The sequence below is a fragment of the Engystomops pustulosus genome, unplaced genomic scaffold (genome assembly GCF_040894005.1).
Source record: "Engystomops pustulosus unplaced genomic scaffold, aEngPut4.maternal MAT_SCAFFOLD_86, whole genome shotgun sequence".
Lineage (NCBI taxonomy): Eukaryota > Metazoa > Chordata > Amphibia > Anura > Leptodactylidae > Engystomops > Engystomops pustulosus.
In genome coordinates, this window is record NW_027284973.1 from 378,627 (window position 1) to 395,991 (window position 17,365).

Genomic DNA, 17,365 nt, shown 5'->3' on the forward strand with positions numbered 1-17,365 from the left:
TATACGCAGTGTAATGTGCACGACGTGGCGGTATACTTGTTGCCTCCTTATATGTTTTTTGTTTGTTTTAATATTAGAGCAGAAGGTTTTGAGGAAAGATCCGAGCGACCGGAAGACGCAGCGAGGAAACCCGAAGCCAAAGCCGGGGGTGAGGATGTAGCAGAGCTGTGTGTGTGTGATGTAGCAGAGCTGTGTGTGTGTGTGTGTGATGTAGCAGAGCTGTGTGTGTGATATAGCAGGGCTGTGTGTGTGTGTGATGTAGCAGGGCTGTGTGTGTGTGTGATGTAGCAGTGCTGTGTGTGTGTGTGATGTAGCAGAGCTGTGTGTGTGCGATGTAGTAGAGCTGTGTGTGTGTGTGATGTAGCAGAGCTGTGTGTGTGTGTAATGTAGCAGGGTTGTGTGTGTGTGTGATGTAGCAGAGCTGTGTGTGTGTGCGATGTAGCAGAGCTGTGTGTGTGTGATGTAGCAGAGCTGTGTGTGTGTGATGTAGCAGAGCTGTGTGTGATGTAGTAGTGCTGTGTGTGTGTGATGTAGCAGAGCTGTGTGTGTGTGCGATGTAGCAGAGCTGTGTGTGTGTGCGATGTAGCAGAGCTGTGTGTGTGTGCGATGTAGCAGAGCTGTGTGTGTGTGATGTAGCAGAGCTGTGTGTGTGTGATGTAGCAGAGCTGTGTGTGATGTAGTAGTGCTGTGTGTGTGTGATGTAGCAGAGCTGTGTGTGTGTGATGTAGCAGGGCTGTGTGTGTGTGATGTAGCAGGGCTGTGTGTGTGTGTGTGTGATGTAGCAGAGCTGTGTGTGTGTGTGTGATGTAGCAGGGCTGTGTGTGTGTGTGATCTAGCAGAGCTGTGTGTGTGTGATGTAGCAGAGCTGTGTGTGTGTGATGTAGCAGAGCTGTGTGTGTGTGTGTGTGATGTAGCAGAGCTGTGTGTGTGCGATGTAGCAGAGCTGTGTGTGTGTGCGATGTAGCAGTGCTGTGTGTGTGTGTGTGAAGTAGCAGAGCTGTGTGTGTGTGTGATGTAGCAGGGCTGTGTGTGTGTGTGATGTAGCAGAGCTGTGTGTTTGTGTGTGTGTGATGTAGCAGGGCTGTGTGTGTGCGATGTAGCAGTGCTGTGTGTGTGTGTGAAGTAGCAGAGCTGTGTGTGTGTGTGTGATGTAGCAGTGCTGTGTGTGTGTGATGTAGCAGAGCTGTGTGTGTGTGTGATGTAGCAGAGCTGTGTGTGTGTGTGATGTAGCAGAGCTGTGTGTGTGTGTGATGTAGCAGGGCTGTGTGTGTGTGTGATGTAGCAGAGCTGTGTGTGTGTGTGTGATGTAGCAGAGCTGTGTGTGTGTGCGATGTAGCAGAGCTGTGTGTTTGTGTGTGTGTGATGTAGCAGGGCTGTGTGTGTGCGATGTAGCAGTGCTGTGTGTGTGTGTGAAGTAGCAGAGCTGTGTGTGTGTGTGTGATGTAGCAGAGCTGTGTGTGTGTGCGATGTAGCAGTGCTGTGTGTGTGTGTGTGAAGTAGCAGAGCTGTGTGTGTGTGCGATGTAGCAGGGCTGTGTGTGTGTGTGATGTAGCAGAGCTGTGTGTGTGTGTGATGTAGCAGAGCTGTGTGTGTGTGTGATGTAGCAGAGCTGTGTGTGTGTGTGATGTAGCAGAGCTGTGTGTGTGTGTGCGATGTAGCAGTGCTGTGTGTGTGTGTGAAGTAGCAGAGCTGTGTGTGTGTGTGTGTGTGTGATGTAGCAGAGCTGTGTGTGTGTGCGATGTAGCAGAGCTGTGTGTGTGTGTGAAGTAGCAGAGCTGTGTGTGTGTGATGTAGCAGAGCTGTGTGTGTGTGATGTAGCAGAGCTGTGTGTGTGTGTGATGTAGCAGAGCTGTGTGTGTGTGTGATGTAGCAGAGCTGTGTGTGTGTGATGTAGCAGAGCTGTGTGTGTGTGTGCGATGTAGCAGTGCTGTGTGTGTGTGTGAAGTAGCAGAGCTGTGTGTGTGTGTGTGATGTAGCAGAGCTGTGTGTGTGTGCGATGTAGCAGTGCTGTGTGTGTGTGTGTGAAGTAGCAGAGCTGTGTGTGTGTGTGATGTAGCAGAGCTCTGTGTGTGTGTGATGTAGCAGTGCTGTGTGTGTGTGTGATGTAGCAGAGCTGTGTGTGTGTGTGTGTGAGATGTAGCAGAGCTGTGTGTGTGTGTGATGTAGCAGAGCTGTGTGTGTGTGTGTGTGTGATGTAGCAGAGCTGTGTGTGTGTGTGTGTGATGTAGCAGCGCTGTGTGTGTGTGATGTAGCAGAGCTGTGTGTGTGTATGTGATGTAGCAGAGCTGTGTGTGTGTGTGTGATGTAGCAGGGCTGTGTGTGTGTGATGTAGCAGGGCTGTGTGTGTGTGATGTAGCAGGGTTGTGTGTGTGTGTGTGTGATGTAGCAGAGCCGTGTGTGTGTGTGTGTGTGATGTAGCAGGGCTGTGTGTGTGTGATGTAGCAGAGCTGTGTGTGTGTGTGATGTAGCAGGGCTGTGTGTGTGTGTGATCTAGCAGAGCTGTGTGTGTGTGTGATGTAGCAGTGCTGTGTGTGTGTGTGATGTAGCAGAGCTGTGTGTGTGTGATGTAGCAGAGCTGTGTGTGTGTGATGTAGCAGAGCTGTGTGTGTGTGTGTGATGTAGCAGAGCTGTGTATGTGTGTGATGTAGCAGAGCTGTGTGTGTGTGTGATGTAGCAGAGCTGTGTGTGTGTGTGATGTAGCAGAGCTGTGTGTGTGTGTGATGTAGCAGGGCTGTGTGTGTGTGATGTAGCAGAGCTGTGTGTGTGTGTGTGTGATGTAGCAGCGCTGTGTGTGTGTGATGTAGCAGAGCTGTGTGTGTGTGTGTGATGTAGCAGGGCTGTGTGTGTGTGTGTGATGTAGCAGGGCTGTGTGTGTGTGTGATGTAGCAGGGTTGTGTGTGTGTGTGTGTGATGTAGCAGGGCTGTGTGTGTGTGTGTGATGTAGCAGGGCTGTGTGTGTGTGTGATCTAGCAGAGCTGTGTGTGTGTGATGTAGCAGTGCTGTGTGTGTGTGTGATGTAGCAGAGCTGTGTGTGTGTGATGTAGCAGAGCTGTGTGTGTGTGATGTAGCAGGGCTGTGTGTGTGTGTGATGTAGCAGAGCTGTGTGTGTGTGTGTGATGTAGCAGAGCTGTGTGTGTGTGTGATGTAGCAGAGCTGTGTGTGTGTGTGTGTGATGTAGCAGAGCTGTGTGTGTGCGATGTAGCAGGGCTGTGTGTGTGTGTGATGTAGCAGTGCTGTGTGTGTGTGTGATGTAGCAGGGCTGTGTGTGTGTGATGTAGCAGAGCTGTGTGTGTGTGCGATGTAGCAGGGCTGTGTGTGTGTGTGATGTAGCAGAGCTGTGTGTGTGTGTGCGATGTAGCAGTGCTGTGTGTGTGTGTGATGTAGCAGGGCTGTGTGTGTGTGATGTAGCAGAGCTGTGTGTGTGTGTGAAGTAGCAGAGCTGTGTGTGTGTGTGATGTAGCAGAGCTCTGTGTGTGTGTGATGTAGCAGAGCTGTGTGTGTGATGTAGCAGTGCTCTGTGTGTGTGCGCGATGTAGCAGAGCTGTGTGTGTGTGTGATGTAGCAGTGCTGTGTGTGTGTGTGATGTAGCAGAGCTGTGTGTGTGTGATGTAGCAGAGCTGTGTGTGTGTGTGAAGTAGCAGAGCTGTGTGTGTGTGTGATGTAGCAGAGCTCTGTGTGTGTGTGATGTAGCAGAGCTGTGTGTGTGATGTAGCAGTGCTCTGTGTGTGTGCGATGTAGCAGAGCTGTGTGTGTGTGTGATGTAGCAGTGCTGTGTGTGTGTGTGATGTAGCAGGGCTGTGTGTGTGTGTGTGCGATGTAGCAGAGCTGTGTGTGTGTGTGATGTAGCAGAGCTGTGTGTGTGTGTGCGATGTAGCAGGGCTGTGTGTGTGTGATGTAGCAGAGCTCTGTGTGTGTGATGTAGCAGAGCTGTGTGTGTGATGTAGCAGTGCTCTGTGTGTGTGCGATGTAGCAGAGCTGTGTGTGTGTGTGATGTAGCAGTGCTGTGTGTGTGTGTGATGTAGCAGAGCTGTGTGTGTGTGATGTAGCAGAGCTGTGTGTGTGTGTGAAGTAGCAGAGCTGTGTGTGTGTGTGATGTAGCAGAGCTCTGTGTGTGTGTGATGTAGCAGAGCTGTGTGTGTGATGTAGCAGTGCTCTGTGTGTGTGCGATGTAGCAGAGCTGTGTGTGTGTGTGATGTAGCAGTGCTGTGTGTGTGTGTGATGTAGCAGAGCTGTGTGTGTGTGCGATGTAGCAGGGCTGTGTGTGTGTGTGATGTAGCAGAGCTGTGTGTGTGTGTGCGATGTAGCAGTGCTGTGTGTGTGTGTGTGTGTGTGTGAAGTAGCAGTGCTGTGTGTGTGTGATGTAGCAGAGCTGTGTGTGTGATGTAGCAGAGCTCTGTGTGTGTGTGATGTAGCAGAGCTGTGTGTGTGTGTGTGATGTAGCAGAGCTGTGTGTGTGTGTGTGATGTAGCAGAGCTGTGTGTGTGTGTGTGATGTAGCAGAGCTGTGTGTGTGTGTGATGTAGCAGAGCTGTGTGTGTGTGTGATGTAGTAGAGCTGTGTGTGTGTGATGTAGCAGAGCTGTGTGTGTGTGTGTGATGTAGCAGAGCTGTGTGTGTGTGTGATGTAGTAAAGCTGTGTGTGTGTGATGTAGCAGAGCTGTGTGTGTGCGATGTAGCAGAGCTGTGTGTGTGTGTGTGTGATGTAGCAGAGCTGTGTGTGTGTGTGATGTAGCAGAGCTGTGTGTGTGTGTGTGATGTAGCAGAGCTGTGTGTGTGTGTGATGTAGCAGAGCTGTGTGTGTGTGTGTGATGTAGCAGAGCTGTGTGTGTGTGTGATGTAGCAGTGCTGTGTGTGTGATGTAGCAGAGCTGTGTGTGTGTGATGTAGCAGAGCTGTGTGTGTGTGTGATGTAGCAGGGCTGTGTATGTGTGATGTAGCAGAGCCGTGTGTGTGTGTGTGATGTAGCAGGGCTGTGTGTGTGTGATGTAGCAGTGCTGTGTATGTGTGTGTGATGTAGCAGAGCTGTGTGTGTGTGTGATGTAGCAGAGCTGTGTGTGTGTGTGAAGTAGCAGAGCTGTGTGTGTGTGTGATGTAGCAGAGCTGTGTGTGTGATGTAGCAGAGCTGTGTGTGTGTGTGATGTAGCAGAGCTGTGTGTGTGATGTAGCAGAGCTGTGTGTGTGTGTGATGTAGCAGAGCTGTGTGTGTGATGTAGCAGAGCTGTGTGTGTGTGTGATGTAGCAGAGCTGTGTGTGTGTGTGATGTAGCAGGGCTGTGTGTGTGTGTGATGTAGCAGAGCTGTGTGTGTGTGTGTGATGTAGCAGAGCTGTGTGTGTGTGTGTGTGATGTAGCAGCGCTGTGTGTGTGTGATGTAGCAGAGCTGTGTGTGTGTGTGTGATGTAGCAGAGCTGTGTGTGATGTAGCAGAGCTGTGTGTGTGTGTGATGTAGCAGGGCTGTGTGTGTGTGTGATGTAGTAGAGCTGTGTGTGTGTGTGATGTAGCAGAGCTGTGTGTGTGTGTGTGATGTAGCAGAGCTGTGTGTGTGTGCGATGTAGCAGTGCTGTGTGTGTGTGTGATGTAGCAGAGCTGTGTGTGTGTGTGATGTAGCAGAGCTGTGTGTGTGTGTGATGTAGCAGGGCTGTGTGTGTGTGTGATGTAGCAGAGCTGTGTGTGTGTGATGTAGCAGGGCTGTGTGTGTGTGTGTGATGTAGCAGGGCTGTGTGTGTGTGTAATGTAGCAGAGCTGTGTGTGTGTGTGTCTGATGTAGCAGAGCTGTGTGCGTGTGATGTAGCAGTGCTGTGTGTGTGATGTAGCAGAGCTGTGTGTGTGTGTGATGTAGCAGGGCTGTGTGTGTGTGTGATGTAGCAGAGCTGTGTGTAATGTAGTTGAGCTGTGTGTGTGTGTGATGTAGCAGAGCTGTGTGTGTGTGTGTGATGTAGCAGTGCTGTGTGTGTGTGTGATGTAGCAGAGCTGTGTGTGTGTGTGATGTAGTAGAGCTGTGTGTGTGTGTGTGATGTAGCAGAGCTGTGTGTGTGTGATGTAGCAGGGCTGTGTGTGTGTGTGATGTAGTAGAGCTGTGTGTGTGTGTGATGTAGCAGGGCTGTGTGTGTGTGTGTGATGTAGCAGGGCTGTGTGTGTGTGTGTGATGTAGCAGGGCTGTGTGTGTGTGTGATGTAGCAGAGCTGTGTGTGTGTGATGTAGCAGAGCTGTGTGTGTGTGATGTAGCAGAGCTGTGTGTGTGTGTGATGTAGCAGAGCTGTGTGTGTGTGATGTAGCAGAGCTGTGTGTGTGTGATGTAGCAGGGCTGTGTGTGATGTAGTAGAGCTGTGTGTGTGTGTGATGTAGCAGAGCTGTGTGTGTGTGTGTGTGTGATGTAGCAGAGCTGTGTGTGTGTGTGTGATGTAGCAGTGCTGTGTGTGTGTGTGTGATGTAGCAGAGCTGTGTGTGTGTGATGTAGCAGAGCTGTGTGTGTGTGTGATGTAGCAGAGCTGTGTGTGTGTGATGTAGCAGAGCTGTGTGTGTGTGTGTGATGTAGCAGGGCTGTGTGTGATGTAGTAGAGCTGTGTGTGTGTGTGTGTGATGTAGCAGAGCTGTGTGTGTGTGTGTGTGATGTAGCAGAGCTGTGTGTGTGTGTGTGTGTGATGTAGCAGAGCTGTGTGTGTGTGTGTGATGTAGCAGTGCTGTGTGTGTGTGTGATGTAGCAGAGCTGTGTGTGTGTGTGTGATGTAGCAGAGCTGTGTGTGATGTAGCAGAGCTGTGTGTGTGTGTAATGTAGCAGAGCTGTGTGTGTGTGTGTGTGATGTAGCAGAGCTGTGTGCGTGTGATGTAGCAGTGCTGTGTGTGTGATGTAGCAGAGCTGTGTGTGTGTGTGATGTAGCAGGGCTGTGTGTGATGTAGCAGAGCTGTGTGTGATGTAGCAGGGCTGTGTGTGTGTGTGATGTAGTAGAGCTGTGTGTGTGTGTGATGTAGCAGAGCTGTGTGTGTGTGTGATGTAGCAGAGCTGTGTGTGTGTGTGTGATGTAGCAGGGCTGTGTGTGTGTGTGATGTAGCAGAGCTGTGTGTGTGTGTGATGTAGCAGGGCTGTGTGTGTGTGTGATGTAGCAGAGCTGTGTGTGTGTGTGTGATGTAGCAGGGCTGTGTGTGTGTGTGATGTAGCAGAGCTGTGTGTGTGTGTGATGTAGCAGGGCTGTGTGTGTGTGTGTGATGTAGCAGGGCTGTGTGTGTGTGTGTGATGTAGCAGAGCTGTGTGTGTGTGATGTAGCAGAGCTGTGTGTGTGTGTGTGATGTAGCAGAGCTGTGTGTGTGTGTGATGTAGCAGAGCTGTGTGTGTGTGCGATGTAGCAGAGCTGTGTGTGTGTGTGTGATGTAGTAGAGCTGTGTGTGTGTGTGATGTAGTAGAGCTGTGTGTGTGTGTGTGTGTGTGATGTAGTAGAGCTGTGTGTGTGTGTGATGTAGCAGAGCTGTGTGTGTGTGTGTGTGTGATGTAGCAGGGCTGTGTGTGTGTTTGATGTAGCAGAGCTGTGTGTGTGTGTGTGATGTAGCAGGGCTGTGTGTGTGTGTGATGTAGCAGAGCTGTGTGTGTGTGTGATGTAGCAGAGCTGTGTGTGTGTGTGATGTAGCAGAGCTGTGTGTGTGTGTGATGTAGCAGAGCTGTGTGTGTGTGTGTGATGTAGCAGAGCTGTGTGTGTGTGCGATGTAGCAGAGCTGTGTGTGTGTGCGATGTAGCAGGGTTGTGTGTGTGTGTGATGTAGCAGGGCTGTGTGTGTGTGTGATGTAGCAGAGCTGTGTGTGTGTGTGATGTAGCAGAGCTGTGTGTGTGTGTGATGTAGCAGGGCTGTGTGTGTGTGTGTGATGTAGCAGAGCTGTGTGTGTGTGTGATGTAGCAGAGCTGTGTGTGTGTGCGATGTAGCAGAGCTGTGTGTGTGTGCGATGTAGCAGAGCTGTGTGTGTGTGCGATGTAGCAGAGCTGTGTGTGTGTGTGATGTAGCAGGGCTGTGTGTGTGTGTGTGTGATGTAGCAGAGCTGTGTGTGTGTGTGATGTAGCAGAGCTGTGTGTGTGTGTGAAGTAGCAGAGCTGTGTGTGTGTGTGATGGAGCAGGGCTGTGTGTGTGTGTGATGGAGCAGAGCTGTGTGTGTGTGTGATGTAGCAGAGCTGTGTGTGTGTGTGATGTAGCAGAGCTGTGTGTGTGTGATGTAGCAGAGCTCTGTGTGTGTGATGTAGCAGAGCTGTGTGTGTGTGTGTGATGTAGCAGTGCTGTGTGTGTGTGTGATGTAGCAGAGCTGTGTGTGTGTGTGCGATGTAGCAGAGCTGTGTGTGTGTGATGTAGCAGAGCTGTGTGTGTGTGATGTAGCAGGGCTGTGTGTGTGTGTGTGATGTAGCAGTGCTGTGTGTGTGTGCGATGTAGCAGAGCTGTGTGTGTGTGCGATGTAGCAGAGCTGTGTGTGTGTGTGATGTAGCAGAGCTGTGTGTGTGTGTGATGTAGCAGAGCTGTGTGTGTGTGTGATGTAGCAGAGCTGTGTGTGTGTGCGATGTAGCAGAGCTGTGTGTGTGTGATGTAGCAGAGCTGTGTGTGTGTGATGTAGCAGAGCTGTGTGTGTGTGTGATGGAGCAGGGCTGTGTGTGTGTGTGATGTAGCAGAGCTGTGTGTGTGTGCGATGTAGCAGAGCTGTGTGTGTGTGATGTAGCAGAGCTGTGTGTGTGTGATGTAGCAGAGCTGTGTGTGTGTGTGTGATGTAGCAGTGCTCTGTGTGTGTGTGTGATGTAGCAGGGCTGTGTGTGTGTGTGATGTAGCAGGGCTGTGTGTGTGTGCGATGTAGCAGAGCTGTGTGTGTGTGTGTGATGTAGCAGAGCTGTGTGTGTGTGTGATGTAGCAGAGCTGTGTGTGTGTGTGCGATGTAGCAGAGCTGTGTGTGTGTGTGTGTGATGTAGCAGGGCTGTGTGTGTGTGTGTGATGTAGCAGAGCCGTGTGTGTGTGTGTGTGTGATGTAGCAGAGCTGTGTGTGTGTGATGTAGCAGAGCTGTGTGTGTGTGATGTAGCAGAGCTGTGTGTGTGTGATGTAGCAGAGCTGTGTGTGTGTGTGCGATGTAGCAGAGCTGTGTGTGTGTGATGTAGTAGAGCTGTGTGTGTGATGTAGCAGAGCCGTGTGTGTGTGTGTGTGTGATGTAGCAGTGCTGTGTGTGTGTGATGTAGCAGAGCTGTGTGTGTGTGATGTAGCAGAGCTGTGTGTGTGTGATGTAGCAGGGCTGTGTGTGTGTGTGATGTAGCAGAGCTGTGTGTGTGTGTGTGTGATGTAGCAGAGCTGTGTGTGTGTGATGTAGCAGGGCTGTGTGTGTGTGTGATGTAGCAGAGCTGTGTGTGTGTGTGTGTGATGTAGCAGAGCTGTGTGTGTGTGATGTAGCAGAGCTGTGTGTGTGTGATGTAGCAGGGCTGTGTGTGTGTGTGATGTAGCAGAGCTGTGTGTGTGTGTGTGTGATGTAGCAGGGCTGTGTGTGTGATGTAGCAGTGTGGATGCGGCTCCTGTGACCTCACCCCTGGTTGTACTTGGTGTCCCAGACGCTGAGGTCACCAGTGTGGGGTGCGGGTGCGGCCGGGACATTGTGTTTTGGTAGGATTATTATTGGCAGTTTGTCTTCTGGAAACTTCCGATTATTCCACAATCGTCTCCTTGTGTCATGGAGTCTTTATACAGTCCGTGGGGGAGGAAAAACGTGGAAATACTGGTGACACAGCCCCTGGTATGGGAGCGGGCGAGGGGGTGCAGGTCCTGGTATGAGAGCGGGTGAGGGGGTGCAGGTCCTGGTATGGGAGCAGGTGAGGGGGGCGCAGGTCCTGGTATGGGAGCAGGTGAGGGGGCGCAGGTCCTGGTATGGGAGCAGGTGAGGGGGGCGCAGGTCCTGGTATGGGAGCAGGTGAGGGGGGTGCAGGTCCTGGTATGGGAGCAGGTGAGGGGGCGCAGGTCCTGGTAAGGGAGCAGGTGAGGGGGTGCGGGTCCTGGTATGGGAGCGGGTGAGGGGGCGCAGGTCCTGGTATGGGAGCGGGTGAGGGGGCGCAGGTCCTGGTATGGGAGCGGGTGAGGGGGCGCAGGTCCTGGTATGGGAGCAGGTGAGGGGGCGCAGGTCCTGGTATGGGAGCAGGTGAGGGGGCGCAGGTCCCGGTATGGGAGCAGGTGAGGGGGTGCAGGTCCTGGTAAGGGAGCAGGTGAGGGGGTGCGGGTCCTGGTATGGGAGCGGGTGAGGGGGCGCAGGTCCTGGTATGGGAGCGGGTGAGGGGGCGCAGGTCCTGGTATGGGAGCAGGTGAGGGGGCGCAGGTCCTGGTATGGGAGCAGGTGAGGGGGCGCAGGTCCTGGTATGGGAGCAGGTGAGGGGGCGCAGGTCCCGGTATGGGAGCAGGTGAGGGGGTGCAGGTCCTGGTAAGGGAGCGGGTGAGGGGGTGCAGGTCCTGGTATGGGAGCAGGTGAGGGGGCGCAGGTCCTGGTATGGGAGCAGGTGAGGGGGTGCAGGTCCTGGTATGGGAGCAGGTGAGGGGGCGCAGGTCCTGGTATGGGAGCAGGTGAGGGGGTGCAGGTCCTGGTATGAGAGCGGGTGAGGGGGGTGCAGGTCCTGGTATGGGAGCAGGTGAGGGGGGCGCAGGTCCTGGTATGGGAGCGGGTGAGGGGGTGCAGGTCCTGGTATGGGAGCAGGTGAGGGGGCGCAGGTCCTGGTATGAGAGCAGGTGAGGGGGTGCCGGTCCTGGTATGGGAGCAGGTGAGGGGGTGCAGGTCCTGGTATGAGAGCAGGTGAGGGGGCGCAGGTCCTGGTATGGGAGCAGGTGAGGGGGCGCAGGTCCTGGTATGGGAGCAGGTGAGGGGGCGCAGGTCCTGGTATGGGAGCAGGTGAGGGGGTGCAGGTCCTGGTATGGGAGCAGGTGAGGGGGCGCAGGTCCTGGTATGGGAGCAGGTGAGGGAGGTGCAGGTCCTGGTATGGGAGCAGGTGAGGGGGGCGCAGGTCCTGGTATGGGAGCAGGTGAGGGAGGTGCAGGTCCTGGTATGGGAGCAGGTGAGGGGGGTGCAGGTCCTGGTATGAGAGCAGGTGAGGGGGTGCAGGTCCTGGTATGGGAGCAGGTGAGGGGGTGCAGGTCCTGGTATGGGAGCGGGCGAGGGGGTGCAGGTCCTGGTATGGGAGCAGGTGAGGGGGGCGCAGGTCCTGGTATGAGAGCAGGTGAGGGGGCGCAGGTCCTGGTATGGGAGCAGGTGAGGGGGCGCAGGTCCTGGTAGGAGAGCAGGTGAGGGGGCGCAGGTCCTGGTAAGGGAGCAGGTGAGGGGGCGCAGGTCCTGGTATGGGAGCGGGCGAGGGGGCGCAGGTCCTGGTATGGGAGCAGGTGAGGGGGGTGCAGGTCCCGGTATGAGAGCAGGTGAGGGGGCGCAGGTCCTGGTATGAGAGCAGGTGAGGGGGCGCAGGTCCTGGTATGAGAGCAGGTGAGGGGGCGCAGGTCCTGGTATGAGAGCAGGTGAGGGGGCGCAGGTCCTGGTATGAGAGCGGGTGAGGGGGCGCAGGTCCTGGTATGAGAGCGGGTGAGGGGGGTGCAGGTCCTGGTATGGGAGCGGGTGAGGGGGCGCAGGTCCTGGTATGGGAGCAGGTGAGGGGGGTGCAGGTCCTGGTATGAGAGCGGGTGAGGGGGCGCAGGTCCTGGTATGGGAGCGGGTGAGGGGGCGCAGGTCCTGGTATGGGAGCAGGTGAGGGGGCGCAGGTCCTGGTATGGGAGCAGGTGAGGGGGGCGCAGGTCCTGGTATGGGAGCAGGTGAGGGGGCGCAGGTCCTGGTATGAGAGCAGGTGAGGGGGCGCGGGTCCTGGTATGGGAGCAGGTGAGGGGGGCGCAGGTCCTGGTATGGGAGCAGGTGAGGGGGTGCAGGTCCTGGTATGGGAGCAGGTGAGGGGGCGCAGGTCCCGGTATGGGAGCAGGTGAGGGGGTGCAGGTCCTGGTAAGGGAGCGGGCGAGGGGGTGCAGGTCCTGGTATGGGAGCAGGTGAGGGGGCGCAGGTCCTGGTATGGGAGCAGGTGAGGGGGTGCAGGTCCTGGTATGGGAGCAGGTGAGGGGGCGCAGGTCCTGGTATGGGAGCAGGTGAGGGGGTGCAGGTCCTGGTATGAGAGCGGGTGAGGGGGGTGCAGGTCCTGGTATGGGAGCAGGTGAGGGGGGCGCAGGTCCTGGTATGGGAGCGGGTGAGGGGGTGCAGGTCCTGGTATGGGAGCAGGTGAGGGGGCGCAGGTCCTGGTATGGGAGCAGGTGAGGGGGTGCAGGTCCTGGTATGGGAGCAGGTGAGGGGGTGCAGGTCCTGGTATGAGAGCAGGTGAGGGGGCGCAGGTCCTGGTATGGGAGCAGGTGAGGGGGCGCAGGTCCTGGTATGGGAGCAGGTGAGGGGGTGCAGGTCCTGGTATGGGAGCAGGTGAGGGGGCGCAGGTCCTGGTATGGGAGCAGGTGAGGGAGGTGCAGGTCCTGGTATGGGAGCAGGTGAGGGGGGCGCAGGTCCTGGTATGGGAGCAGGTGAGGGAGGTGCAGGTCCTGGTATGAGAGCGGGTGAGGGGGGTGCAGGTCCTGGTATGGGAGCAGGTGAGGGGGGTGCAGGTCCTGGTATGAGAGCAGGTGAGGGGGTGCAGGTCCTGGTATGGGAGCAGGTGAGGGGGTGCAGGTCCTGGTATGGGAGCGGGCGAGGGGGTGCAGGTCCTGGTATGGGAGCAGGTGAGGGGGGCGCAGGTCCTGGTATGAGAGCAGGTGAGGGGGCGCAGGTCCTGGTATGGGAGCAGGTGAGGGGGCGCAGGTCCTGGTAGGAGAGCAGGTGAGGGGGCGCAGGTCCTGGTAAGGGAGCAGGTGAGGGGGCGCAGGTCCTGGTATGGGAGCGGGCGAGGGGGCGCAGGTCCTGGTATGGGAGCAGGTGAGGGGGGTGCAGGTCCCGGTATGAGAGCAGGTGAGGGGGCGCAGGTCCTGGTATGAGAGCAGGTGAGGGGGCGCAGGTCCTGGTATGAGAGCAGGTGAGGGGGCGCAGGTCCTGGTATGAGAGCAGGTGAGGGGGCGCAGGTCCTGGTATGAGAGCGGGTGAGGGGGCGCAGGTCCTGGTATGAGAGCGGGTGAGGGGGGTGCAGGTCCTGGTATGGGAGCGGGTGAGGGGGCGCAGGTCCTGGTATGGGAGCAGGTGAGGGGGGTGCAGGTCCTGGTATGAGAGCGGGTGAGGGGGCGCAGGTCCTGGTATGGGAGCGGGTGAGGGGGCGCAGGTCCTGGTATGGGAGCAGGTGAGGGGGCGCAGGTCCTGGTATGGGAGCAGGTGAGGGGGCGCAGGTCCTGGTATGAGAGCAGGTGAGGGGGCGCGGGTCCTGGTATGGGAGCAGGTGAGGGGGGCGCAGGTCCTGGTATGGGAGCAGGTGAGGGGGTGCAGGTCCTGGTATGAGAGCGGGTGAGGGGGTGCAGGTCCTGGTATGGGAGCGGGCGAGGGGGCGCAGGTCCTGGTATGGGAGCGGGCGAGGGGGCGCAGGTCCTGGTATGGGAGCAGGTGAGGGGGTGCAGGTCCTGGTATGAGAGCGGGTGAGGGGGCGCAGGTCCTGGTATGGGAGCGGGTGAGGGGGCGCAGGTCCTGGTATGGGAGCAGGTGAGGGGGCGCAGGTCCTGGTATGAGAGCGGGTGAGGGGGCGCAGGTCCTGGTATGAGAGCGGGTGAGGGGGCGCAGGTCCTGGTATGGGAGCGGGTGAGGGGGCGCAGGTCCTGGTATGGGAGCAGGTGAGGGGGCGCAGGTCCTGGTATGGGAGCAGGTGAGGGGGCGCAGGTCCTGGTATGAGAGCAGGTGAGGGGGCGCAGGTCCCTGGTATGGGAGCAGGTGAGGGGGGTGCAGGTCCTGGTATGGGAGCAGGTGAGGGGGGTGCAGGTCCTGGTATGAGAGCGGGTGAGGGGGCGCAGGTCCTGGTATGAGAGCAGGTGAGGGGGCGCAGGTCCTGGTATGGGAGCAGGTGAGGGGGGCGCAGGTCCTGGTATGAGAGCAGGTGAGGGGGGCGCAGGTCCTGGTATGAGAGCAGGTGAGGGGGGTGCAGGTCCTGGTATGAGAGCGGGTGAGGGGGCGCAGGTCCTGGTATGGGAGCGGGTGAGGGGGCGCAGGTCCTGGTATGGGAGCAGGTGAGGGGGCGCAGGTCCTGGTATGGGAGCAGGTGAGGGGGGCGCAGGTCCTGGTATGGGAGCAGGTGAGGGGGCGCAGGTCCTGGTATGAGAGCAGGTGAGGGGGCGCGGGTCCTGGTATGGGAGCAGGTGAGGGGGGCGCAGGTCCTGGTATGGGAGCAGGTGAGGGGGTGCAGGTCCTGGTATGGGAGCAGGTGAGGGGGTGCAGGTCCTGGTAGGAGAGCGGGTGAGGGGGCGCAGGTCCTGGTATGGGAGCGGGTGAGGGGGTGCAGGTCCTGGTATGGGAGCGGGTGAGGGGGCGCAGGTCCTGGTATGAGAGCAGGTGAGGGGGGCGCAGGTCCTGGTATGAGAGCAGGTGAGGGGGCGCAGGTCCTGGTATGGGAGCGGGTGAGGGGGCGCAGGTCCTGGTATGAGAGCAGGTGAGGGGGCGCAGGTCCCGGTATGAGAGCAGGTGAGGGGGTCAGGTCCTGGTATGGGAGCAGGTGAGGGGGGTGCAGGTCCTGGTATGGGAGCAGGTGAGGGGGCGCAGGTCCTGGTATGGGAGCAGGTGAGGGGGCGCAGGTCCTGGTATGGGAGCAGGTGAGGGGGGCGCAGGTCCTGGTATGAGAGCAGGTGAGGGGGCGCAGGTCCTGGTATGGGAGCGGGTGAGGGGGCGCAGGTCCTGGTATGAGAGCAGGTGAGGGGGTGCAGGTCCTGGTACGAGAGCAGGTGAGGGGGGCGCAGGTCCTGGTACGGGAGCAGGTGAGGGGGGCGCAGGTCCTGGTATGGGAGCAGGTGAGGGGGCGCGGGTCCTGGTATGGGAGCAGGTGAGGGGGCGCGGGTCCTGGTATGGGAGCAGGTGAGGGGGCGCAGGTCCTGGTATGGGAGCGGGTGAGGGGGGTGCAGGTCCTGGTATGAGAGCAGGTGAGGGGGGTGCAGGTCCTGGTATGAGAGCAGGTGAGGGGGCGCAGGTCCTGGTATGAGAGCAGGTGAGGGGGGTGCAGGTCCTGGTATGAGAGCAGGTGAGGGGGTGCAGGTCCTGGTATGAGAGCAGGTGAGGGGGCGCAGGTCCTGGTATGAGAGCAGGTGAGGGGGGTGCAGGTCCTGGTATGAGAGCAGGTGAGGGGGTGCAGGTCCTGGTATGAGAGCGGGCGAGGGGGTGCAGGTCCTGGTATGGGAGCAGGTGAGGGGGCGCAGGTCCTGGTATGAGAGCAGGTGAGGGGGCGCAGGTCCTGGTATGAGAGCAGGTGAGGGGGTCAGGTCCTGGTATGGGAGCAGGTGAGGGGGTGCAGGTCCTGGTATGGGAGCAGGTGAGGGGGGCGCAGGTCCTGGTATGGGAGCAGGTGAGGGGGGCGCAGGTCCTGGTATGGGAGCAGGTGAGGGGGGCGCAGGTCCTGGTATGAGAGCGGGTGAGGGGGCGCAGGTCCTGGTATGGGAGCAGGTGAGGGGGCGCAGGTCCTGGTATGAGAGCAGGTGAGGGGGTGCAGGTCCTGGTATGGGAGCAGGTGAGGGGGGCGCAGGTCCTGGTATGAGAGCAGGTGAGGGGGTGCAGGTCCTGGTATGGGAGCGGGTGAGGGGGCGCAGGTCCTGGTATGGGAGCAGGTGAGGGGGCGCAGGTCCTGGTATGAGAGCGGGTGAGGGGGCGCAGGTCCTGGTATGAGAGCAGGTGAGGGGGCGCAGGTCCTGGTATGGGAGCGGGTGAGGGGGCGCAGGTCCTGGTATGGGAGCGGGTGAGGGGGCGCAGGTCCCGGTATGGGAGCGGGTGAGGGGGCGCAGGTCCCGGTATGGGAGCGGGTGAGGGGGCGCAGGTCCCGGTATGGGAGCAGGTGAGGGGGCGCAGGTCCCGGTATGGGAGCAGGTGAGGGGGCGCAGGTCCTGGTATGGGAGCAGGTGAGGGGGGCGCAGGTCCTGGTATGGGAGCAGGTGAGGGGGCGCAGGTCCTGGTATGGGAGCAGGTGAGGGGGCGCAGGTCCTGGTATGAGAGCGGGTGAGGGGGCGCAGGTCCTGGTATGGGAGCAGGTGAGGGGGGCGCAGGTCCTGGTATGGGAGCAGGTGAGGGGGCGCAGGTCCTGGTATGGGAGCAGGTGAGGGGGCGCAGGTCCTGGTATGGGAGCGGGTGAGGGGGCGCAGGTCCTGGTATGGGAGCGGGTGAGGGGGCGCAGGTCCTGGTATGGGAGCGGGTGAGGGGGGTGCAGGTCCTGGTATGGGAGCGGGCGAGGGGGTGCAGGTCCTGGTATGAGAGCGGGTGAGGGGGTGCAGGTCCTGGTATGGGAGCGGGTGAGGGGGTGCAGGTCCTGGTATGGGAGCAGGTGAGGGGGGCGCAGGTCCTGGTATGGGAGCAGGTGAGGGGGCGCAGGTCCTGGTATGGGAGCAGGTGAGGGGGGTGCAGGTCCTGGTATGGGAGCAGGTGAGGGGGCGCAGGTCCTGGTAAGGGAGCAGGTGAGGGGGTGCGGGTCCTGGTATGGGAGCGGGTGAGGGGGCGCAGGTCCTGGTATGGGAGCGGGTGAGGGGGCGCAGGTCCTGGTATGGGAGCGGGTGAGGGGGCGCAGGTCCTGGTATGGGAGCAGGTGAGGGGGCGCAGGTCCTGGTATGGGAGCAGGTGAGGGGGCGCAGGTCCCGGTATGGGAGCAGGTGAGGGGGTGCAGGTCCTGGTAAGGGAGCAGGTGAGGGGGTGCGGGTCCTGGTATGGGAGCGGGTGAGGGGGCGCAGGTCCTGGTATGGGAGCGGGTGAGGGGGCGCAGGTCCTGGTATGGGAGCAGGTGAGGGGGCGCAGGTCCTGGTATGGGAGCAGGTGAGGGGGCGCAGGTCCTGGTATGGGAGCAGGTGAGGGGGCGCAGGTCCCGGTATGGGAGCAGGTGAGGGGGTGCAGGTCCTGGTAAGGGAGCGGGCGAGGGGGTGCAGGTCCTGGTATGGGAGCAGGTGAGGGGGCGCAGGTCCTGGTATGGGAGCAGGTGAGGGGGTGCAGGTCCTGGTATGGGAGCAGGTGAGGGGGCGCAGGTCCTGGTATGGGAGCAGGTGAGGGGGTGCAGGTCCTGGTATGAGAGCGGGTGAGGGGGGTGCAGGTCCTGGTATGGGAGCAGGTGAGGGGGGCGCAGGTCCTGGTATGGGAGCGGGTGAGGGGGTGCAGGTCCTGGTATGGGAGCAGGTGAGGGGGCGCAGGTCCTGGTATGAGAGCAGGTGAGGGGGTGCCGGTCCTGGTATGGGAGCAGGTGAGGGGGTGCAGGTCCTGGTATGAGAGCAGGTGAGGGGGCGCAGGTC

General features: G+C 58.6%; 1 protein-coding gene across 1 annotated transcript in view; it reads left to right on the forward strand.

Moving 5' to 3' along the window:
* The window catches only part of LOC140106905 (cilia- and flagella-associated protein 337-like), a 316,979-nt gene that overhangs the window by 286,222 nt on the left and 13,392 nt on the right, over window positions 1-17,365 (forward strand). Inside the window, exon 12 of the mRNA XM_072131544.1 lies at window positions 78-148. Within this exon, the coding sequence (XP_071987645.1) occupies window positions 78-148 (71 nt within the window). The remainder of the gene's footprint in view (window positions 1-77; window positions 149-17,365) is intronic.